Raw genomic sequence first — 25,775 nt, forward strand, 5'->3', positions numbered from 1 at the left:
TTATTTTGATGTGATACTCTTGGGAAAAAGCCTTGCTGGTAAGTGCTTTAACCAAGAGGATAAAAATACAGTGGACCATAAGGTACATGCTTAGAAAATTTTAAGGTTGAACCTTAGTTGAAATTTAAATTTTGCATAACAGATAGCATATTTACCGAATGGGGAATGGGGAAAGCAATTGAAGTCTCTTTTGTAAAAGAATGTGCCAAAAGGAAAAGAAGATAGTTAGCGGGAAAAGGGGCGGCTGTAAATTAATATACCATAAAAGCTTAACAAAGCTAAGGTAGAACTCACCCAAGAATTTGTGTATAAATAGGGGTAGAACTCACCCACGGGGGCACAACACAACAAGAGCAAGAGTGACCAACATTGGTAGAGAGAAATCATAGTATAATAAATAATTAAAATCCCTTAGCAAAATAGTTTTGCAGCACCGCCAATGGTTGGGTGGATTTTGGAGAGGATAGAAAAAGAGGAGTGAAAAATATGAGAGAAAAAGAGTGGGGAGAATGTTTGGTTAGGAGGGGAAAAAGGGAGAGAAATGGTGGGGAACAGCTGTTTTTTCTCTATGCCTATCAAAACTCAATCTCATCAAAATAAGGAGAAAATAAAAGAGAAAGAGAAAAAGTGTGTTGGACGAAATTGCTCTACCCCACCCATCAGACAACTTACTCTATAAATATAAATAAATAAATAAATAAATATATATATATATATATAACATTCTACAAAAGTTATGTTCTTTCTGTAATTGTTCTGTAGTTTTCTAAATCTCACACTCTCTCTCTTTCTCGCAGTCTGATGATGACTGCTGTAATTCATGTGAAGAAGTTCGTGATGCATATAGGAAAAAAGGTTGGGCACTAACGAATATGGATCTGATAGACCAGGTTAGTCAGTTTATAATACTATTTTTTACAGAATGTCATCGGTTCATACACGCATTAGTTTTCTTGGATTACAATGTAAAAACTAAGGTAATCGACATTGAACATCTAGTATTAGTTGAGCAGTTTTTGGTTTGTAAAAACTAAGAAACCAAATGGGTTTTGAACCCACAAATACATCGTCCATCTTGTTCTTATAAGGAGATGACAAATGCTGTTTGGTATATGAGCTGAGCACATTGAACTAGAGATTCTGTTACTGAATTAGATTAGTTATTTGTATTGCTTCTGAATCTTGAGGTAAATATTTGTGGGTTGGAGAACTTTTTTGACCAGAGAAATCAATATGATTAATTTTTTTTGATAAGTAAAGATGTCTTATTCAAAGAAAAGATTACTTCATGCTCACAATGATGATCACAACATAACCTAAAAGAATTACAAAAGGATTATGTACAAAAGTGAAATGACTCCTTGAAATCTACCCTCCATGGTTAATACCCATTAGATCCCAAAGGCTCTAAATACCACACTCCATAAAGCATATGCAAATTCACAATAGAGCAGCACATGGTCCGCTGTCTTCTTATTACACCGGCACATACTCCAACCAACCAGAGAGAAGCCTTGTTTGATAATATTATCACAAGTTAAAATCTTTCTTTAGGTTGCTGTCTAAACGAAGAACAAAACCCTCTTCAAGACCTTAAATGTGCCAAATACTCTTCCAAGGGAAAGAATTAGCCTTTCTACCTCAAATAGTGACATAGGACAACAACACTATTTCAATGGGACAATTAAACAACAATAGAACAAAGGATAAACCTTAGGAGTTAGCACCTAAGGGTTGCTTAGAGTCAGCACCAAGCAAAACTGGAGTCAGCACCAATGTAAAACAAACACATTTTTTATAATTCCCAAAAGCTGTCCTACAATAATCAAAAAAAGTGCTTAAATAGCAAGCAATAAAATGCATAAAAAAAATAATAGAAAAACCCTAATTATTAAATGCTCAGGCTTGCTTAATCTTCAAGCCCAATTACTAGTAGGCTCCATCCATAAGGCCATAGGTTAGGCCGTCTTCTTTTTGCTCTTCCTCCCATACATGCGTATAATTGGAGGCTTGTACCTTGTGTCCGCACCAACTCCCCTCGGGTGAGAAGAACTCGACCTCGTCGAGTGGAAATCTGAAGAGCTCTAATAGTACTCAAGCAAGTCAGGATCTCGAGTAATCCATGTGCAATCAGAATATGTTCACCCTCACCAACGAACTAGGAAACGATGAACTCCTCCATCCCTAGTAGAAACAATCTATTCATCTAAAATAGCATCAATAGGATCAAGCAAAGGCTCATCAAAAGGGGTATCAGGAATAATTGTGGGGCTTTTATAAGCAACTAGATCCTATATATTAACGGAGGAGCTAATACCATAATCATGAGGAAGGTCAATGACATATGCATTTGGGCCCATTCGTTTCAATACCTTGAATGGTCCGGCACTACGAGCCTGCAATTTCTTAACAGTTCCAAAGGGAAACTATTCAGGTCGAATCCGAATCATGACATAATCTCCTACCTGAAACTCTACATGACGTCAAAGAGTGTCAGCATAAATTTTATATTTAGAATTACTTACCTAAATTTTTTTGCAAATCTCATTATACAAATCATGAATATGTCATGCAAATGACTTAGCAGATTCAGAAATTCTAACATGTGGGGACATGGGCAAAAAACCTAAGGGCTTCCTAGGTGTATACCCATGCACAACCTCAAAAGGACTAGCGCCTATAGACCTATTGACAAAGCTCTTGTATGCAAGTTGGGCTGTAGGAAGAATTGAATCCCAATTCCAATTGGCTTCACCCACTAGACACCGAAGGAGATTGCCTAGACTGCGATTAACCACCTCAGTTTGACCATCAGTTTGAGGATGAAATGTAGTGGAAATTTTCAATTTGGTGCCTACTAAATACCACAAAGTCTTCCAAAAATGACTCATGAAGTGAACATCCCTATCAAGCACTATGGTTTCGGGAAGACCATAAAGTTTGACAATCTTATCAAAGTAAAGCTTTGCAATCTTAGAAGCATTAGAGGTCTTAGAACATGGTAGGAAATGTGCTATCTTTGAGAAGTGATCAACAACTACTAGAATAGAATCATGCTTCCTAAAGGTGCGGGGCAATTCTAACACAAAGTATACTTACATCTTGCCACGGGTGATATGGCACAAGTAGAGGTTTATACAAGCCAGTGTTTTGTTTGCGATGTTTGGCTAGTTGACATGTATGACACTGACCAACTATCTTGGCAATGCCCCTCTTAAGACTCGGCCAATAAAATTGACGTTCCACTTCCTCAATTGTTTTGTCTTGGTGAAAATGACCTGCAAGGCCTCCTGCATGCCTCATAAGAAAAATGAACATCGATTCACCCACTCCCTCTCAATCTCCATCTCATCTTATGAGCTCGCTCCCTCCTAGGGATATTTGAGTTATAAAGATCTAAAAAAAAAGTGACTCCAATTCCCAATTATGGAAACCTCTACAAAAACATTCCAACTCTATCCCAACCCATCTAAGTGAATTTCCATGATTGAATGAACTGAGGCACCCCATCTAAGTGGCTTTATTGCCTTAAGTCAGTGCTCTGTTTTCTCTGATACTCTATTTGAGTAATGAGAAATTGGGATATGGGAACTGTGTTTAAGTGATGAGAAATGAGTGAGAACTAAGTTTTGACCAAACAGGCTCTTATGTGCCAGTCTTAGTGGGAGAGTTAATTTATCAATTGCTACTTCATTGCATGTTTCCCAAGTCTCTTCTTCTTTTTGCAATCTTTGGGGTTAAATGAGTGATATCTCCGAAGGTGGTTGCAGTGTTTCTTTGTTAGCAAGGGATGATTGGAAGGCAAAAATTGTGCAACTAGATGCATTTGTGGATAGGTTGGATAGAGAGAAACAATCATTCCTTCAATTGCATTGAGTTATCTACTCTTGAGTGAAATCCATATTTCTTCATAAATTTGTATGAGTGGTCTAATGCGATTGGCATCATATCTTCCTTTCCTTTTTAGTTTCCTTGATGGTTTTCAATAAAAATTGTATACTTCAATTTTTCATTTTTTTTTCAGTTTACTTATTAAAAGACTTCAGGGAAGCTAGGGTAGGAACATACACGGTTCAGCTTGGGATAAGTTCAGTTCAGGGCATTTTTCAACCCAACATGATCGTTAAGTTCGGTTTAGGTTATTTTTCAACCTAACATGATCTCCTTGAGTTAAGAAATTTCTGATCCAACAATGAAGGGGAATATTCACGAAATTCTCAAGTCTGTGAGATGCAAAAAATAGAGAAAAATATGCGCCAAAGAAAACAATCACACAAGACAATATTTACGTGGTTCAACAATTTACTTACATCCATGAAGTTGTAAGGATTTCACTATTCTCAAAGAAACATACAAGATGTAGCAGTATAGTTTTTTCTTTTAAAAACAACATAAAACCCTAAACTCCAAAACAATAGTTTTTCTATCCTGCGCACAGAATTCACAATGGGCTACAAAACGGGCCAACGGCTTGGGCCTATCAACCTGAGCCTCCGCTCCATGGACTAAGTCTCAGAAAATCTCCCATCAAAAACAGTAATAATATTATTTAAGTTCGGATCATAATCCGAATCAAATACAACTAGGCTCCACAAAGCCCAATACAACCCATAGGATCAAGTTTAGTTAGGCTAGCACCATTTTGTTAGGTCTAATAAAAAATTGTGTTTTCAATTTGTTGGTATTTTGTTTGATTGGTCTCCCTCTTGTGGACTCATGAATAGAGATTCCATTCCAATATTTATTGAGTCTCTATCTCTTTGTACATAATCATTTAGTATTTTTTTGGAATATTTAGGTTTTCTTCATGCCTTCTTTGCATAAAGTACTCTCTTTTCAATAAAATTTAAATAACCTATCAAAAATAAAAAATAAAAAATTAAACAATTGAGCCTAATATTTCAGTTTCATAATAAGTCTCAAAATATCAAAATAAATCAAACTAACAAAGTTGAACCAAGTCTGAAAATCCAAAATAAATCTAACTCAAATTTAAAATACTTTAAATGAAAAATAAATAAAACTATTAATAGCATGGATTAGGATTGGGTTGAAACTCTTGCCTACCTAGACCTGGCCCAACCTAAGATTCAAAAAATATTTAGAACCAAATACAACCCATCAATTTATGAAGAACCAACTTGAGGCATTAGGTTTGGTTCATTGGGCTGGTGAGTTGAATACACGACCCTAGCTAGGGGTATGGAGTAAGGAATGTATCAGGAGTCATTATTTTAGATGTTGGAATGGCATGAAATCTAGTATGAAAGAATCTATCATTGATGAACATTTTTTTTTAAAGGAGACACACTTAATTACTTTCAAACATGGGACAAATGTTAGATGCATTTCATTATTACTCGGAAAAGTTGATAGAAAGTGCTATGAAATTGCAAGATGATACTAAGAGAGGAGCATAACCACTGAACATAGGTTGGTGGTGCTAAATATTTGAATTAGAAATGGAAAAGAATAGGTATTAAAGATATTTATGACACTGCAATAACTAGTGCAAGAACAATTGGAGGCTTTACAAGTTCGTTTTCTATCACAATAGATTTGCATCTAGAATCAACTTTAAGTACATATCTCTTTGCACTAGTTATGATTGAACTTATTAGACTGATTGAAAATGAAGTTTCTTGGTGTATCTTTGCAATTGATATAGTCTTATTAAATGAAACTAGATGTGGGAGTTGACGCCAAGTTGGAAATTTGGAGGGATGTTTCAGAATTTAAGGGTCTTAGGTTAAGTAGGTCTAAGACATGGTACATGGAGTGTAAGTTTAGTCTAAGGAGAAATAGATATTGAGAGGTTGTTAGAGTTGATGTTTAAGAGATACCAAAGTGTGAGTACTTTTGATATCTTGGATTAATAATTCTTAAAGTGGGAGAGGTCAAATAGATTTTATTTTTTTTGAAAGGGAATAAAACTTAATTAAACCAAACAGACATACAAAGGAACCTGCTATGCAGTACAGAGAACATACATTGATTGCTTCCATACAAACTTCATTAAATCAAGTTGGCTCCATATCAGAATGCAGGAACGGTAGAACAAAGGAAGGAGCAAAGTCTTTCCAAACTTGATGGCTTCCAGTTCTTCGTGCATGTTGAGCTAGCTCATGAGCCACAGTGTTGTATTTTCTGCTTAAGTGCTTGAAATGGCAAGACTCAAAAGAGTCACAGACCTGAAGAATTCCCTGAATAAGTTGTCCATGGGTGCTTCCTATATCCTTATCATTGATTGCTTGAATGACAGCCAAAGAGTCAAATTCAAAGACAACCCGAGGCAACTGAAGTTCTTCAGCAAGAAGGACACCTTGTTCCAATGCAAAGATTTCTGTAAGCTCAGCAAAGAAATAAGACTGGAGTGGCAAGCAAAGAGCAGCCACCACTTGACCATTGCTGTCTCTAATGGCAACTCCCACATTGGAAAAATTATCTTACTCTAAAGATGCACCATCAACATTCACTTTGTGGATTCCAGTGGGGTGGCAGGAATCATAGAATAAGAGTATGGTGGATTAAGTGGAGAAATGCATCCGGAGTATGATGTGAACCCAGAATATCTATTAAGTTAAATGCAAAATTTTACGAGATTGTTATAAGACCGACTATGCTATATGGTACTAAATGTTTGGTTATCAAGATGCAACATGTTGAAACAAAATGTGAGAATATTAAGATTGATAAGTGGAATAATGAAAGATAAGATAAAAATGAAGAAATTCATTTAAAAATAAGAGTGGTTTCTATTGATGAAGAGATGAGGAAGAGTAGCAACAGATAGCTTGTTCATGAGCAAAGAAGATAAATTAATGTAAGGAACAAATTCGAGTCGAGACAATAGAAAGTGGTAAATGATGACCTAAAATAACACCAATGTAAATAGTAAAAAATGACAAGTTAATTTAGGAAGTAACAAAAAGTATGATTCTAGATAGGATAGAATAGAGGAGAAGAATGCGTGTGGCTAACCTTGATTAATCTATTAAGGATCAATAGCCGGGTAGCTGACCCCAAATTTTTGAACTAAGGCTTTTTTCCTTCTCTTTTTTTGTTATTGGTGTTAATAATGGGAAAAGAAAAAAAAAAACAGAGTGCAATGCAATCTGCTTGTGATGATAAGACAATTGTGTTTTAATTAATGAGGATTATGTTGAGTTACATAGCCAAGTTTGTGGAATGACGTTGTGACTAGTACAGGCAACTGCTCCTTACTTTAGAGATGCGCTGTTAATTTAATCCCTTACTGCTGAGATACATAATGCAAGGAAGTATGGAAGACCATGTGGAAACTCTTTCGACAACTGGGCTCTGATGCCTCTCCTTATTTGACAGTTTTCAGAGTCACGAATTTGTGCAACATTTTCTTGTGCATGCTGTAGGTTGAAACTTTAGCTCCTCATTGAAAGCAATGAATTGAATATATGCACACATGGACATGGATGTCTACATATGAAATTTACATGCTGCCCTATGCATATTTCGATTCCCAAGCTTGGGACTTTGTTTTCTGTAGCTTTATATTGTTTTTGACTTTCTTATTTGTCATTTTGGCTTTCAGTGCAAACGGGAAGGTTTTATCCAAAAGATAAAAGATGAAGAAGGTGAAGGATGTAATATTCATGGATCACTTGAAGTTAATAAAGTGGCTGGAAATTTTCAGTTTGCCATTGGGAAAAGCTTTCACCAGTCAAATGTTCATGTGCATAATTTGCTGGCCTTGGAAAAGGATATTTATAATGTATGATTATCTTGGTACCAATAATAGTTTGGCTTAAAAAAAATACATCACTATCGAATTTTAGCATAATTTGTCATTTTTCTTTGATTTTTAACTTTAATTTGATGTCATCACCATGATGATACAGATAAGTCACAGAATCAACAAGTTAGCTTTTGGTAACTACTTCCCCGGCTTAGTCAATCCCCTTGACGGGTAATTGTTTCTTTCTTCTCCTGTCTATATATTTACATGTTTTGAAATGCTTTCTAGTATTCTATATTGCATTAGTGTCATACCATTTGAAATTGAATAAAGATGGAAACATTGTTTACATGAATGTTTTCCACCAAAAGTGCGTAAACTATTTTTTGGTGTAATTAACATATCATAGAATACTGCTGCTCCAAATAAAATTTGGAATTCAAAAATTATGGTTGATGCAGCATATTCCAAATTGGAAATTGTGTGATGTATCTGTTATGTTTTTCTTAGTTATGTGCTCATTTCGGCTTTCTTTCTTCCTCTTCACGATGGAAAATGTTTTGGCCATCAAATGAAATTGCTAGATTGTTCAGTATGTTCACTATCTTCTGAATAACCATTAAATAAACAAATTCTAACTTAATTTATTTGATTTAATATGTTATAATTTTCCCTTCTCAATGTCTTTTCAGTGTACAATGGGTGCCTGAAACACCAAATGGTTTGTACCAGTATTTCATCAAGGTTGGTATCATGTTCTCGTTACTTTGTGTTTGAGGTTTCACAAACAAATGCTGAATGATCTTGTCCTGTTTATAGATCTTTTATTTTGTGTTCATTTTGTGAATTAAGCACTGATATCAATTGAATATCTAGATTAAATACAAAAGCATACAATCAAAATCTGAAAATTTTATAGCAGTCATAAATCTTTAGCTATTACAACACACTGAAAAGGCAAATGTAAGTTGTTGGTGGAAATTTTTATGAGAAACGCATTATATCTAATTTTTTATGATATCTTCAGTTTGTAGACCCATTTGAAGAATGGTGTTCTTTACAGACCATTAAAGTTATCTTATAAATATTTTATGGTGCTCTGGGTTTGTCTTATGAAAAGCAATGGAATTCCTACTTCACCTTGTTGATGGTCTGAATGAGAATCATGTGTAAATGCAGTTTTGAGTGCTGGTTGAAGAATTTTGGTCTATATTTTGAATTTCTGCTATGATAGTTTTGAAATGAATTATTGGAGACTAACCTTTGTCTTGTTTGTGTGTATGTGTACACATGAATGCACTAAGGGTACGTTTGGTACACTGAATGTAGATTACATTATGAATAGTAACCTTTATTACTGGGAATAGAAAACATTGTAATGGAATAATTATTACTATTCATAAGTTTGGTTGTTACATATGGAAAACTTGTAAAAGAATATGTATAAGGAAACTTTACATTTTTGGAAATATATTAATTTTAAAACCTATTATATACACTAAGGAATAGTTATTACATCCATTTTAAAGAGGAATCCTATTCTTCAATTTAAAGAATAGTTATTCCAATGTAATAATTAATCTATGTAATAAAGATGCAACCAAATGACCGAATTGATATTACACATGAATAGCTATTCTATTACAGGAGCTATTACAGTGTACCAAACGTACCCTAAGTCTTTGTATAAATGTTTGCCTGCGTATGACTGCAGTGTTTTCACAATTAGAAGCAAGGATTTTTATTCATATTCATTATGAATTTGGCAGGTGGTACCTACTAAATACACCGACATTAGAGGTCGTACTGTCCAGTCAAATCAGGTATTGTTAAACAAATTGAAGACGACAAAAACTTATTCTTTTATGTTATAAATAGATCATGCTGTAAGATGCACCATTAACGGCATTGTGCAGTATTCTGTGACAGAGCATTTTAGGGGTGCTGAGTCAGGTCACTCTCCGCCTGTTCCTGGAGTTTTCTTCTTTTATGACATTTCTCCAATTAAGGTTGGTATTTTTGTCCATAGCTATCAGGCTACTTGAAAATGTGATTTGGACCCAATCATGACTATTTGGCTACTTTAGGTTTTAGTAATGAAAATTCTACTTTGTTTTGTTTTTTTCTTTTTGATTTTCACACATTTATTTTTGTTTTCTTACAATAAAAAAATTCTAAATGCATAGGATTATAGCTGCAACCACTCTCATATGAGAGAACCAAACAGGGATAATGAGCAAAAAAGACGAATAACTGTAGATGCAGTGAAAGTTATGTGGATTGTATGTATTTGAAAATAGTTTCTGTATGAAGTAGACCCCTAGGCATCTTTCATGGAATGGGACTCAGTACTGCCACAAAAGGTGACAAGAAATCAGTAGCTCTTTGAACTTATGTGGTGGATAAAATTTTTCTAAAATTATATCCTAAACCACTTAGCAAAAAAATATATATATATATCCTAAACCAATGCCCTTAGAGAATCTGTTAACTTTTCCTGTTTTACAATTTATTTTTTTGCATGTTTCAGGTGACTTTGAAAGAGGAGCATGAAACATTTTTACACTTTATGACCCATATTTGTGCAATAATTGGAGGTAGTGCTCTCTCTGACTATTTTACCCACTTTCATGCATATGTACGTACGTAAAGCTTTCAGCTCCCATTAAGCTAAAGCTTGTGTTCTGAATCTGATATCATTCTCTGATTAAATGATTGTTTTTAGGTGATTTTAACTTTTCTTTCCCTTACATTTCTCTTTCCAAGATATTTTAGATTTTGGGTAGTCACTTTTAGAAATTTCCAAACAGTCACTGTATACCAAATTGAAAACTTATGATCGGTTCACTCCACTAGAACTAGAAGTAGAGATTTATGTATGTTGGTTGTGAGTTTATTCTTCTTGTTTTCCTTTCTTGTTATGCGCTTGTTACTTTATAAGAATCACTTACGGCTCGTATCTCTTTGTTTAGGTATTTTCACATTTGCGGGAATAATAGATTCCTTCATATATCATGGTCAGAGAGCGATCAAGAAAACAATGTAAATTGGACAAAGTAGCTGATATCTTTGCCATTCCACATGTGCTGCTCCAAAATCCAGAAGGCTTCTGCGGGACTTGGGAAATCGTTGAATCATTTTTTTTTTAATGAGGGTCAGAAATCACAAGATTATGTGGCTGTTTTTACTTAGTGAGTAGGGTTAATACTCCTATTTCATTCTGTCAAATCATGCTTCTTTTTTTCTTTTTCTTTTTTTTTTTTTTTTTTTTTGTTCCCTCCAGTTAGTGATTTGTAGATTTACGAGACAATTTATTTTCTTGGGAATTAGATTAATTTTCATACCTTAATGGAATCAAGGGTAAAACAATCTTTGTAAATGTGATGCAAATGTCCACTCAAATTGTGATAACTTGAAAATTTCTAAACATTGTCAGGGACAGAACTAGGATTCATACCAAGGGGAGCCAAAGCTTAAAACCAAAAAAAAAACTTATGAAAATAAAAACTAATATCTATTTCATATTCAACAAAATACTACATACAAAATAAGTATTTCTTAAACATTTCATATTATAAAACACATCAACAAAGTATAACATACAAAATAAGTGTTTATTATTTTGTCCGCGATTTTTGTTTAGTTCATATTTATTTTTTTATTTTGTTTTTGTAGTTAAAGGGGTATGAATTTTATTTATTTATTTATTTTCTTGTAGGTCAATATCTAAATATTTTAGATGAGGAGAGACAAATATATATATATATAAAAGAGTAAATCTTAAGTTTTTTTATACTAGTTTTTTTTTTTTAATTTTGGTGGGGGGGGGGGCAATGGCCACCCTCTACCCCAACGTGGGTCCGTCCCTGAACATTGTTTGGATTTGGTGAAAACTAAGTTATATAACTTAGTTTTATCACCCATAATTCAAAATATGTGGGACCCATAGAAGAACAAAAATTTTTTAGTGATGTTTTCATCACTCAATACTTCAAAAATCTGAGTTAGAGTTATGAAAATTGAAAGCACATTTTGGAGGTTTTCAAGTGATTAAAAACTGAGTTCAATGACAAACTTGTAAAAAAAAAAGTTTCTGGGACCTACTAGTCTTTGTCAAGTCAGAATAAGTACTATTGGCACATTTCTTTTTTTCATTTCATTTTAGAGTTTCTTCTCTCCATTTCCACTTTACTCTTCCCCACATCCTTCTCTTTTCCTACTCTCACATAGGGGTGGCAATTCATGTTAGCATGTCGGGTTCGTGTCGTGTCAACTCATACGTATCCGACTATATAGGTCAACATTAAACCAACATGTTTATTAAACGGGTCAAAATTCCTCAACCCTAATATAACCCACTTATTAAACGAATCAGTCATGCCAACCTGTTTATCTGATTTTATCAAAATGGAGAAAAACATTTATGAAAAACCAAGCAAATAAATATTTTAAATGTAAAATTTAAAACTAATGAGTAACTGCATCACAAATAATCATTCAAAACTAAAGCATATCTCAATATCATAAATAATTAATCACAATGTGTCAAAGAAAATAAACCACAACAACTAATAAGTTTATATACCTAGGGTTTGAATGGTATATTGGTAAAAATTCATTTAATTAAACAGGCCAAACAGGTCAAATGAGTTCTATAGGTTGAACCCTAACTCAACTCGTTTATCAAATAAGTCTATCATGTCAACCCAAATATAACACGAACCCATTAAGCATCAACCCATAACTTGCTAATTTCGTGTCGTGTCGTGTCGTGTCGAGTTTGCGGGTCATGTCCAATTTTGCCACCTCTACTCTCACACTTGTTCTTTTCATTTCAAAGACCTAAACCACTCCTGGTCAGCCGAAGAGGAACTTGCCGTGATTGAAGTCTTTGTCCCTGAGACCCAACCTCTTCACCGGCGAGGCCTGCCCTGTCATTGGTGGGTTGTCACTCCACTTGTGCTTCTGCTGTACTGAGATAAATTTTAAAAACTACAAAGTTTTTCTATTCAAAGCTTATTGGGGTTGATCTGTTCAAACGGGTTTTTCTAAAAAAAAAACTTCTTTGGTAAAGTAGAATTGTAAGATCCCATGACTCATCTTTACCTTTACCACCAAAAAAAAAAAAAAGTGCAGTGCAACGAACCCAACTAAAATGATAGTGACAATGTAACATGTTAGCTAATTGTTGTAAGGTGGACCACTAATAAGAAAAAGTAATTATTATTTATAACAAAAATGTAAAAATCAAGCTAATTCTAGTTAGAGTGTGCCGAAGTGAGAGGAAGAGTTTTTGGCTTATGGGTTTTGGTCCTTTTCTGGGTTTTCAAATGGGAGAAGATGAAAGTGAAGGGAGCAATGTTGTTCTGTGCAATGTCAGTGGGTGGGCTCCATTATTTTGCCGAAAGGTGAAGCTAAAGAGTGAGAAATGTAACTCAATTTTGTGTCCAAACAGAAATTAAAGAGTATTTGAGTTATAATGAGAATTGAGTTATGAGTTATAGGTTTTAAGTTTGAGTTATGAGTCTTGAGATATGGGTTTTGAAAATTGAGTCATGAACAATCCAAACAGCAACTCTTTCAAATCTCTTTGGACCATTTTTATCTTAAAAATATGGATTCAAAATGCCATTAAATAAATTTTGCTCTAAATAAGGTTCGAATCACAACTTAGCTCATATTATGATTGAAGAAGATTTTAGGCTCAAAAGGCAAAATTGAGTCCAAAAGTGAGTCAAAATGAATAGACGGACTAGGTCCCAAATCAGACTCAGTCAAATGGTTGCTAATATGCTATGGACTAGATTTTAAACCGAGTCAGGGTCATGGATGAGCAATGAATGACGGGCTTGAATTTGGCCCATGAACTTATCTTTTCTTCCATGTGCCACTCAAGCGTATTATATTCAATCACCCAAAGTGTTTCGAGATATGGTTAATCTAGACTCATTGGAAAAAAAAAATTTCAGAGAGATAGGGCTAATTATTTTCATAAAAATATAAATTTCCACAACTCTTAGCCTAATTAGAAACAATATTGGTTATGAAATCCAATGTGCTTCAATAACAACAAGGAGAAGTATTGAAACAAAATTATGTAAGATTATTTTAGTTTTTCTTATTGTTGCCACTCAAGTGCATTGTGTTTCATCACCAATAGTGTTTCTAGATTAAATTAATGTAGACTCATCGAAATTTGTACCTTTAGGGAAATATAGCTAATTAATTCCATAAATATACAAATTTGCATGAGGCTTAACCCAAGCCCCAGTTAGAAACAATATTAGCCGAGGAATGTGCTTCAATGACAATAGGGAGAAATGTGAGATTATTTTTGGTTCTTTTTTTCTTTTTTCTTTTTTCTTTTTTTCTGATGACACTCAAGTGCATTATGTTCCATCACCAATAGTGCTTCTAGATGAGGTTAATCTAGACTAGTCAAAATTTGTATATTTTGGAAAATAGAACTAATTACTTCCATAAAAATATAAATTTCCATGAGTCTCAACCCAGTTAGGAACAATATTGGTCAAGGAACTCAATGTGTTTCAGTCACATCATGAAGAAAAATGAACCAAAACTATCTGAGGTTATTTGAGTCTTTCTCCCTTGTACCACTTAAGCTCATTGTGTTCCATCACCAATAGTGTTTCTAGATGAGGTTAATCTAGACTCATTGAAATTTGAAGAAATTTGTATGTTTAGGGAAATATAGATAATTATTTCCATAAAAATATAAATTTCCATGAGTCTTATCCTAGTTAGAAACAATATTGGTCGTGAAACCCAATGAGCTTTAGTGGCAACCGGAAGAAAAACTAAACAAAACTCTATGAAATTATTTTAGTTTTTCTTCATGGTACCACTCAAGCGCATTGTGTTCCCTCACCAATTGTGTTTCTAGATGACGTCAATCTAGACTCATTGAAATTTATAATTTCAGGGAAATAGAGCTAATTATTTCCATAAAAATATAAATTTCCATGAGCCTTAACTTGGTTAAAAACAATATTGGTCATGGAACCCAACGTGCTTTAGTGATAGTGGGGAGAAGTACTAAAACAAAACCATGTGAGGTTATTTCAATTTTTCTTCCTAGGGCCACTCAAGCACATTAAGTTCCATCACCAATAGTGTTTCTAGATGAAGTTAATCTAAATTCGTCGAAATTTGTATGTTTAGGGAAACAGAACTAATTATTTTCATAGAAATATAAATTTCTATGAATCTCAACCCAGTTAGAAACAATAATGGTCATGAAACCCAATATGCTTTTAGTGATAGCTGGAAGAAAAATTGAAACATAACTCTTCGAAGTTATTTTAGTTTTTCTTCATGGTGCTACTCAAGTGCATTGTGTTCCATCGCCAATAGTGTTTCTAGATGAGGTTATCTAGACTCGTCGAAATTTGTATTTTTTAGGGAAATAGAGCTAATTACTTTCATAAAAATATAAAATTTTCATAGTCTCAACCCAATTAAAAATAATATTGATCACGAAACCCAATGTGATACAATAACGGCTAGAAGAAAAACAAAACTTTGTGAAGCTATTTCAATCTTTCTTCCTTGTGCCACTTAAGTGCACTATGTTCCATCACCAATAATGTTTCCAGATGAGGTTAACTTAGACTCGTTAAAATTTTTATTTTTAAGGTAATATAGGTAATTGTTTCCATAAAAATATAAATTTTCATGATTCTCAACCCAATTAAAAACAATATTGAATTAAAAACAATATTGGACGTAGAACCCAATGTTCTTCGATGACTAGACCGGAAGAAAAATTGAAACAAAACTATGTGCAAGTTATTCCAGTTTTTTGTCCATAAAAGTTAATCTATTGTCATTGTCCATAAAAGTTAATCTATTGTCATGAAACCAACTCGCTTTTGTGATAGTAGTAAGAAAACTTAATCAAGAAACCCCCTAACATTATTCCATTAATTTTTTTTTATTCATAAAAATTAATGGACAAAATTTGGCTCCAAACATATTAATAACCTTGGGCTCCAACCACCAATGGGAAAATGACATTTGTCCTTTACACATGACTCACTTAACCCAACTAACTAAGGCTCCAAACATGTTTGGTGCCAAACCTTTTCTAATAATTAGATTTTTGTATCACTACTTAACTAATGATTGGATTAAGTGGTATCCTCTCTCCCGGCTGAGGTGAAGATACCACAGTAGGCATTATATATATATATGAGAGAGAGCGAGTGTATTGGAAGCTTCTTCTTTTTTGAGAATGAGTCTATTGGAAGCTAGAATAATAAAAATAAATAGAACTATAAAAGTACAGAAATGTATGATTTTCTTTGCTGTTACATTAACTTGAAAATTCAACAACCATGTCTTCAGAATGACATACATTAAGAGCAAGCTTGTAAGAATAAGGGAAGAAACAAGCCAAAAATTAGGAAATGGATCAAAACTGAACTGTAACATCCTTTGACTCCCATATGGAATGGACCAAAACTCAGGTAGACCAACTACAATTGTGATCTTACACCAAAAACAAAAACAGAGAACAGAAAGAACAAAAAAAGAAATTGAGAGCTGGTCACTTTATTGACTAGCCTAGTTTTCATCTGATAAAGGTTATCCCAGAGACCAAATAATATCTTACAAAGAAAACACAGGGATCACATTGTGGACTATTCTAGTGCTTGTAGTTAGGGTTGTCACGGAGACCAAGTTTAGAGAGAACCAAGCAGTAGGAATCCCAGTCAGTTCTTCGGAGATATTTCAATATTCTCTTCCTCCTCTGCACCATTGCTTGAAGACCCTTTATAGAATGCTTATCCTACAGCATTATAATAAATAAATAAATAATCTAAGTAGGAAAAAAAGGGAAGTAACAGCACCTACTGTACTGACTATGCAATCATTTTTTTTTTTTTTTTGCTAAGAGACTATGCAACCAATTAAAAGGTAGACTTGTTAGTACTCTTGCTATTAATTTTTGGCACCCCAAGCAGCTATAATATATTGACTTTTATTCTTCTTTTTTTTTTTTTTTTGATAAGTAATATATTGACTTTTATTCTGAAGGCGACAGCAACTTGTAATTAATTAAAAATGTCAAACAGATTTATAAGATGCACAGCTTTAACAAGACACAATTTAGCAATAGCCAGCTTGTTGCCAGTACAAGACTGGGACACATGACTTCTTGTTCCATAGTAACATATTCTTCATACAACATTGCAAATACTAGCTTGTTGGCTTGCCACATAAATTGCTGGCTTGATGAAACATTGCAATAAGTGGAGTCAGCTCACCAAATAAGTACAGCAAAAAGTGACATTTTAGTTGTCCAAAGTTTCATTTGAATTTATAGTTACTTTCACTAGTGTCCAATGTGCTGTGAATGAAGAAAATTTGAACACTATTGCTCATGCATTAAAGCACACAGCAAACCAAAAAAAATTAATTATAGGAAAAAAAAACAATTATTTAAATATCAAACCTTTAATACCCTAGAATAAATCTTAGGTTATAGCTCCTTCAGTGTTGTACCTTAACTTAATTAAATTCAACCATTCAGTTGCATTGACCATTATACATCCATATGATGTTGATCAAATCAACAAAACTAATTCGCAGTCTTAACATTCAATTTATGTCACCATGCTCCACACAAATAAAAAAGTAATGTGATATAGACATGAAGCTGACACATGAGACCACTGAGGTTTTAACTTTTCTTTTCTTTTATTGGTGAGTTACTCATGCACCCAATGGGAGTCAACCATTATAATAAAAGAAGGAAGTACCAGTTGAGCGGTAGCTCATTGGTCACTAAGAATAAACTTTTCTCAGAGTGGGAGCATGAGAGCATCTCCAAGGTGTGACAAATATAAAGTATCACATATTTTTTATATTTATTTTTACTTATAAAAAACTCTAATATTTATGAATTTTTCACCAAGGCAATACAAAATTTACAAAGGAATTAAAATATGAGAGCTCACTACTCAATAAATTGTTTGGTGATTTCTTCAATAATACTAACACAAAATAAGCTCACTGACATTTATTAATTTGAGTATTTCACACCACCGTTAGACCTCAAATACACACACCAATTTTCATATTAATCATCCATAAACTCATGCTTTAAGTATAATTTTTAAAGTCAAAAGAACTTGAGATTTTAGCATTTTATAGATTAGATAGTTATTGATCTCTTATCATCTTGCTAGTTTGCAAGCATAAAGGAGATGGGGAGATGATGTAATCCAATAGTGGACTTATCAACACACATCTAACAGAAAGTTATGAAGTAGTATAACGTTGACAAAAATTACAAAGGGTGTAATTTGAGCCCATCCCAGATATATAATGTGTAGACACTCAATGCGGTTTGGATGGATTTGAAAAACTTCTCAACTGCACCAACCACTGTCATCGAGGCCGTATGTCACTTGCCGGACACCCCCAAGTGTGACTGATGTCATATTTCATATCAACAATGTAAAGCCCTTGAAACTTAAACCTACTTTCCTCGCATTCATCTTCCCTCATTCCAAAAATACACTAAAAGTAATAGCTAGAACAATCTATACCATGTTAATCACCTCAACAGCCCTAATTTATTAGAAACTAGTGCAGGTCGATAACTATCTCTTTGTAAAGAGCAATAATCAATTTCTTGTTCAACCATATGAGGATTGATATTACCCTAAATATCAAGTAAAAGAATCTAATGCAAGATTGGATCCAAAAAAGTATTCAAAATAATAATTATTATAATAATAATAATAAATAAATAAACTAAGAAGTAATGCAATGAAAATACTCTTCTTCTTTTTTTGGATAGATGATACAATGAAAATAATCTAATATAGACTGAAACAAAGAGATACTCGGTTCAATTGTCACCTTCTTGTGTAAAACTGAAGATAGATGCTTGATCTTAGTTGTGAGTTGTGCCACTGCAAAGAAAACAGATGAAGGAAATCCATAATTATAGCTCAAAAAAAATAAAAACAGAGAGAGAGAGACACTGATTGCAAGCATATTATGTTTGGAAGAACTTTCAAGGATCACTAACATTCTCACTTCTCCCAAGTAAAAAGAACAAGGGGGGGGGGGATTTTCATTTCCATGAAAGTTGTGTTGCTCCCAAAGAAGGGCCAAAAAACATACAATGAAAAGATTATTAAGAGAGAGAGAGAGAGAGAGAGAGAGAGAGAATAAACTCACATTTCAGGGGTTCAAATGACTTAAAAAGAACTTTATAACATTATGTAGATGATTCATAAAAATTGAAGAGCGGGAGAAAAAAATGCTGAAATTTTTACATAAAATATACAAAGTATAAGAGAACCTTGTATGCATTTATCACAAAAAAAAAAAAAAAATCAAAAACCCCACAACGAAGGGAACTACTAACTACCTACTTTTATATTCCACTTCCACCTAGCCACAACAGAGATTTGATAAATTATAATTTCTTTTTCAGTACCCAACAGAACTCAGAAAACAATACATTTTTTTCCATCCTAGTCTAACCATATGCTCAATTGCTCATATGTACTATGATTTTAACACTTCTTTATATTTCCAAGTCAACTGGATAGAAGAAAGGTAAACCCAAGAAGTCATCAAAAGTTGCTTTTGTTGATCTCTATCAAATTGGCCAAAAGCATAAACAGTCACTAGTCTCCTCAAATTTAACATCAAATGGGCCCCCATTCTCATTATTAATGACACCTTATTTTATACTATACAGCATGGCTTACCTTATAGCTGTTCAATCATAGCTTAATATTCACTTGTTTATGGTGTGTGGAAGACAACATTCTGAAACTTTCTTTCATGCTCTATTTCTATGACAGCATTCTCTCAATTCAAAGCACTTGAATGAGATATTAAACTTAAGGATAGAAGGAAGTGGGGAGGAAGATATGAGAGAAAGGAAACATGTTACTTTCAAGTTCTTTTAGATGTGCAGCACTTTTATGATTCCGTTCCCCCCTTCTCTCTCTTTAACCAATCAAGCATCCCAAGGGAATATAGGTTTCCTTCCCCTTCTATCCCCTCTCCCTCCCTCCTCTCCCTTTACTTTCCCTTCACTCTATCCTTTTGGATCAAACAATAGTCTAGGTAACATAACCAATTACCCTTGGTATCCCATGGCTTGAACACCAACTTCTAATAAACCACACCAATCAGATCCAGTTAGATGTTTGCAACCTCATGGAAAAATTCAAAGCTAACTAAGATAATAGTTACTTGGCTAGCCAACTCAACTGCTACTCATTTCATAACAAAACCTTCTTTTTTTCATAGGTTATCTTTTTAATATTATGTTTCACAAAGATTTAATAGAATGGAAGAAATATACGCTCTTGGAAATGTCACATTTAATGGAGATTTAAATGACTAGAAACTAGAGTCGCTCTTGGTAATGTCAGGTTTAATAGGGATTTTACTGACTAGGAACTCGAGTCAATAGACTCCTCTGACATCATGTAGTCTTCTATATCTAGGCAAGAGGGCCCTGGTCCAATGAGGTGGAGGTTGAATAGGCATGGAAAGCTTGATATTCGCTCCTATTATGAGACATTGAGAGGCCTAAGAGATGTAGGTTGCCTATGGAAGAGTGTTTGATGCGCATCAAAGAGAGTCACCTTCTTCATTTCAACAGCAGTTTAAGGAAATATATTGAAATGTGATGATCTTGTAAATAGAGGACTCACAATAGTAAATTGGTGTTGCATGTGCAGGTGCAGTGGCGAATCCACGGACCATTTATTGTTGTATTGTTATATTGCATATGTTTTGTGAACTTACATTTTCTCAGTATCAAAGTCTAGTGGATCTTGGAGAGAAATGCTTCTTTCATTTGGAACATAACCCCTCCATGCTGTGGACTTTATGGAGAGGGAGGACTGAGGAAGCATTAGATCTTTATCTTTCAAAAGATATATTATTATGAGAAAGGAAAGGTTGGAATTGTGAGCTTCCTTAAAGAATTACAGGCAGATATTCATATGTTCCAAAAAATTAACTATAGAGCTACACCCCTTTCCCACTGCCCCCACCCCCAACCCTCCCTCCCCCAACCCCCCAAAAAAAAAAAATCATAGTGCTCTTTTGTAGATTTTATTTATTCTTTATAATTTTGTTTGTAATTCATTCATGTTGTAATTTTTTAGGATATCTTATGCATACAACCTATGTACATATATATGTACAAAAAGGGAACTAAAGATAAGGCCAGAAACATGTCAATCAAAAGAATTAGATGAAAGCAGTATATTTTAACATACAATTTTGTGAAATAAACAACATATGCATCCAAAGAAAAAGATTATACACATGCACCAAAAAACAGAAATCAGAAACATGCAATCTCTCAAGATGGAAAAGTGTAACGAAACTAAAATGTAAACCCCTTTACCTTGAACACGTGCGGATCCACAATCTGAATCTGACATTTTAAATTCATCTCTAACTTTTGCTAGCTCAATTTTCATTTTTTCTGCAGAAGACATATTATCCGGATGGAAATACTGCATTAAACATATTTCAAAAATATTAGAGCATCAAACCCCTTCAGATTTTTAAAGGAAAGTAACTTCATCTGAAATAATGCAGGTATTAATAAGTTCATACTGGACTCCGTTTAATAACATGCACTTTCTGAAGGATCAAATACCCAAAAAAAAAAATCACCCTATAAAGACCTTAAGCATGCATAATTAAAAAACAATACAGGTTGAGTTACTTCATGTAGGATTCACAGTTTACACCAATAAAGGAATCAATACATAATGAATTTGATTCCAGATCTTTTAGGAAAAGAAATATTCAGAGTGAAGGATAAGATGTACAAGGAAGTCTAGCAAGGACCTATTGTAGATAACAGACGTCACTTTTTTTTTTAAAGATATAATAGACATCACTCTGACACTAGTTTATTTCAGTCATCAGTAATACCAGAGAATGTAATTTCTTAATTTTAAGAATGCAACAACAGAGTCACAAACATGTGAAGAGTTTGCATTTAGCTCTTTTGCAAGATCATACCATCTGAATTATGAAGCAAAAAATTGACTTAATAATGAACCCTTCAACGTATGCAGTGTGTGTTTAGCTCTAGCTTAAAAAGCCAACTTATTTTACTATTAAGCTTATTTTTGCTACTATTAATGAGCTCCACTACACTTTTTAATGCTATTCATGGGTCTCACTGTACTATTTCAGCTAACTTTTACATTTATCTACAATACTTTCAGCAAAAAGTTTCAGTTTCAGCAAAATAAACAGATCCCAAAAAGATCCTTAGTCTCTTTATAATAAATATATTCTCACCTATAAAAAATTTATAAAATAAAATTATTTATTTAAAAAAAAAAAAAAAAGCTTCATTCTTTTCCATCTAAAGAAAAAGTAATCCTCAAAATGTTTTACAAAATACATTACTATACAACCACTGAACACAGTGTCTTCAAGCAAAAGCATATAGGTTTTGCAAATTCTCTCTTTATTAACAAGAGCTCAAGACTGTAAACCACAAGTGAAATTACAACTACAACTACAATTACTTCTTAAGGAATTCCACATTAAAACATCAATAAGAATTTAGAGAACAACTGTAGGGAATGGATTTGGGATATCTCATTTTAGGAGGTCCTATCATCAACATTATCATCTAGTGCTCCAATAATTTATGCATGTGAGAGTTTTCACTTTTTTAAATGAAAAATAATGATTGATCTAGTCACCTTATTCAACCAAAAATAGAGATTCAAGAATATAAAAGCTAAGAGAAGGATATTTGCCTTTTCAACTAGATGCTCCTTTGGAGGTTGCAGCATAAAGTTCGGAGTTCTGCCTAACTGACCCAAGATATCAAGTCTCTGGACTGAAAAAATAAATCAGAATCAATAAATATAGATTTTGTATCATATGTATACAAGTTAAAGCTGGCAAAATTTAATCCGCCAAAACAATTTTAAAAAGCGATATTCCACAACATTAGACACATTCAAACAAGTATTATATGAAAGTAAAAAAAAAATATTTTAAAAAAGGAAAAGAAAAAAGTTATCTGATAAGCATGAGCTTGAGCCCATTTTTAGTTGACTAGCAACATTTTGCTTTGGAAAAAACCAGGTGAGAAACCCAAAGATCTAGCTTGAGCCCATTTTTTATTAGATGCCTTGGCTAAATTATAAGAGTTCAAAAGAACCTTTGCCATACCTAGTATGAACAGTGTTTAATATATCAGAAATAATAAAGGAAGAACTAAACCACACAGCAACCGGAGCTCAATTTGTTCAACAACCAGGCAAAGGATTCTAAATTGTTGTCATACTGCCAAAAGTGGAGACTAATCTACAATCTATCACTTAAAATCTTCCAATTTGATTAATTGAGGTGGACTGACTTCTAGATGATAACTTTTTCTTTTTTGATAATTGGCTTGTAGATTAAATGATTCATGTGCAAAAGAGAGCAATTAATGCACTAGTAACAAAGAGTGAAATGATTCAAGTTGAGGGAACAAAAAAGGTAGAGGGAGACCAAAAACAATATTAGTAAGAAGTTGAAAAAGGATATGTCAATTTAGAAAGTAATGTAGAGTTTATGACTTTGGATAGAATAGAATGGAGGAAAAGAATTCATGTGGCCAACTCTACCCAATATTGTTGAGGATCCATAGCCAACCCAAAAAAATTTGGGACTAAAGCTTTGTTGTTGCTGTGGCTTCTAGATGATAACTGAACTGAGAACACTAAAATAATATTTTATAGTATACTAAAAAAGTATTGAGAACACTGTAAAATTTAACAAGGAGGACAAAGATCAGTGACTAAACGCCTTTTCTCCTGCTAATCTCAGCAATCAAAACAGAGGCTATATCTTTTTATCATCAACAATCCAAGTACAATATCAAAACAAGCACAATTTATAGACACTGCACAAACACCACTTGCTTGACAACATCAAGCCCCCATGCCCCCCCAACCCCCATTTCACTATCAAAATCAGCTTTTGGTTCATAGAGTCTTCAGCTTTTCAGGGTTTCAGGAAGGGGGTGATATATTAACACAAGATCAAGTAATCCAAAGTATCACTTTCTTATTCTTTCTCTAATTTTCTAAAGAATGAATCAGGGAACTATACTATTTCATCAATAATTTGTCATTATTTTTTATACTCAAATCCAAATGCCAACTATTGCAACCAAAACAGAAAGTACATTCTCCTATCATCTACCATCCAAATTAGCAAAATTCAATTGAAATCCACTAAACTTACTGGAATTTTTCTTTGCCTTCTCAGTTTCTGTCAACCTTAGCCAAACCAAGCTCTCCCTCAAGTCCTTAAACGAAACCCCACCAATCCTCGACTCGGTCTCCTTCTCCTCCATCTCCCTCAGCTTCATCAGCCTCTCATTCAACTCGGAGAGCGAAAAGCCCAACGTATCCCCTTCCTTCTTCCCCTCCCGCACAGAAGGCCTGAGCTTCCTCAGCTTCTCCCCCAACTCCCCATAGCTATACATCTTCACGAACTCTGTCTTCATCGCCATTGTCTCCTTCTCCCCTTCTTTCCTCTCCCTCTCCTTCCCAAACACCGAAACTGGCAGCGAATCAGTCCCACCAAAGACCGGGGCAGACTCTGGCCCGGGCTTCAATTTCAAACTATTCTTAAATGCCGATAAGGACATGGGATCCCCACTCCTCCTCTCATTCTGGGATGAATCATTTGTCAATCGGAGCTGCCGCAAGCTCTCACGAATCGCATCGAAAGAGAGCTTGCCGCCTGCACCAGCACCAGCACCGAACTTTCCGAGGCCGGAGTCAGTGGTGTTATTGGCAGCATTTTCCCCTGCTGCCTTGGCAGTCACATTTCTTTTGTAAAGCTCTTGAAATGAAATGTGCTGAGATGAATAGGAAGAAGAAGAGGAGGGTGCAGAGTTAGAGTTGTTGGGTTGAATGGTGGGAGGTGGAACAGAGGATCGGGAACGAAATTCGGAGAGGTTTTTGCGTATTTCTTCTAGGGAAGCGACTTTTGAAGGCTTAGAGAAAGATGGGTTTGAAGGTTTTGATGATGGGTTTGTGGGGTTCCTTGGGGAAAATGGGGAAGTGGGTCTTTGTTGTTGTTGGTGTTTGAGGCTGGCTTTGACATCAGAGAAATAGGAGGTAAAGGAGGACTGAGATTGGTCAGAAGTGGTGGGGTCCGGAGGAGGAGGAGAAGGAGGAGGAGTGGAGGAGGTGGAGGAGGAGAATAGGTGGATGAGAGAAGGGTTGTTGTGAAGGGTTGTTCTGTGTTTTGGTCTGAGTTGAAGAGCAGCAGCCATGGGAGGAGCTGAGAGTGATGTGGTTTTAGGGCTTTGAGATTCAGATTGGGATTGGGAGGTGAAGAAGATGAAGATTGAAGAGTGAGGGTTTAGTGTTGTGGGACCCAGGATTAAAGCGAGTTTGGTTATATTCCTCTTATATAAATTTTAAGGTTGAAGAAGCAATTGAAGATGACAAATGGTGTCCGCTTTTGGTTTTAGGGCTTCAACTTAGTTTAGACTCCATTCCCCAACAATTGGCATCAGATTTCTCCTCCTTCTTTTTTCACACAAACGGCAAATTATTTTTTTTTTTAATTATTTTGTTTTTTTATTAAAAGGTTAAAAAAAACTATTAATATTTTTTGTAACAATGGCGTGGGTTGCACGTGGAAAGCATGTGCTTCTCATTTAGTAAGAAAATTAATATAATTTTTTTTTTTTGGTTGAAGATTTATGAAATCATGTACTAAAATTTAAAATTGCTATTTGAATATCTATTTACTATAACAATTTCTTAGAATCTATTTACTAAATGTAATATCTACTCAACAAAATTGCTACAAAGTATGATAATGAATGTTATCATCTTTCTATAATATTTAAATTTTCGCAATGAACGATGATATATGCTACAATTTTTTTGAAGATTATCATCAAATTAAATACTTGTAACTATCTACAATGGAGATTTTGTTATTCATACTTCATTCTTTATCATCTTATTTTATGAGTCTAATTATGATGTTTAGC

General features: G+C 34.1%; 2 protein-coding genes across 2 annotated transcripts; one reads left to right on the forward strand and one right to left on the reverse strand.

Annotated features, from left to right (window-relative positions):
• Positions 1 to 754: 754 nt before the first annotated feature.
• On the forward strand, positions 755 to 11,093 carry LOC112004515 (uncharacterized). The gene is made up of 8 exons (XM_065760391.1): positions 755 to 890; positions 7,571 to 7,750; positions 7,878 to 7,945; positions 8,407 to 8,458; positions 9,484 to 9,537; positions 9,631 to 9,723; positions 10,245 to 10,311; positions 10,687 to 11,093. The coding sequence occupies exons 1-8, from the start codon at positions 873 to 875 to the stop codon at positions 10,758 to 10,760; spliced, it is 606 nt and encodes a 201-aa protein (XP_065616463.1). The 5' UTR covers positions 755 to 872; the 3' UTR covers positions 10,761 to 11,093.
• Positions 11,094 to 16,017: 4,924 nt separating this feature from the next.
• Positions 16,018 to 25,286, reverse strand: LOC112004517 (uncharacterized). Its single transcript, XM_024036767.2, has 5 exons — positions 24,002 to 25,286; positions 22,519 to 22,601; positions 21,135 to 21,246; positions 18,608 to 18,660; positions 16,018 to 16,526 (listed from the first exon to the last, which is right to left on the reverse strand). The coding sequence occupies exons 1-5, from the start codon at positions 25,041 to 25,043 to the stop codon at positions 16,383 to 16,385; spliced, it is 1,434 nt and encodes a 477-aa protein (XP_023892535.1). The 5' UTR covers positions 25,044 to 25,286; the 3' UTR covers positions 16,018 to 16,382.
• Between the last annotated feature and the right edge of the window lie 489 nt (positions 25,287 to 25,775).

Source organism: Quercus suber, unplaced genomic scaffold, assembly GCF_002906115.3.
Source record: "Quercus suber isolate HL8 unplaced genomic scaffold, Cork oak 2.0 scaffold_364, whole genome shotgun sequence".
Classification (NCBI taxonomy): Eukaryota; Viridiplantae; Streptophyta; class Magnoliopsida; order Fagales; family Fagaceae; genus Quercus; species Quercus suber.

What these genes read in the sequence shown, in the direction of transcription:
- LOC112004515 (XM_065760391.1), top strand. An exon ending in TGGAAAAGGATATTTATAAT is followed by an intron (nt 7,751 to 7,877) that starts GTATGATTATCT and finishes ATGATGATACAG; the next exon opens with ATAAGTCACAGAATCAACAA. An exon ending in TTAGTCAATCCCCTTGACGG is followed by an intron (nt 7,946 to 8,406) that starts GTAATTGTTTCT and finishes ATGTCTTTTCAG; the next exon opens with TGTACAATGGGTGCCTGAAA.
- LOC112004517 (XM_024036767.2), bottom strand. Translation starts at nt 25,043, where the DNA reads ATGGCTGCTGCTCTTCAACTCAGACCAAAACACAGAACAACCCTTCAC. An exon ending in AGGAGCATCTAGTTGAAAAG is followed by an intron (nt 21,247 to 22,518) that starts GCAAATATCCTT and finishes TGTTTAATGCAG; the next exon opens with TATTTCCATCCGGATAATAT. An exon ending in CTTCAGTTTTACACAAGAAG is followed by an intron (nt 16,527 to 18,607) that starts GTGACAATTGAA and finishes ATAATGCTGTAG; the next exon opens with GATAAGCATTCTATAAAGGG.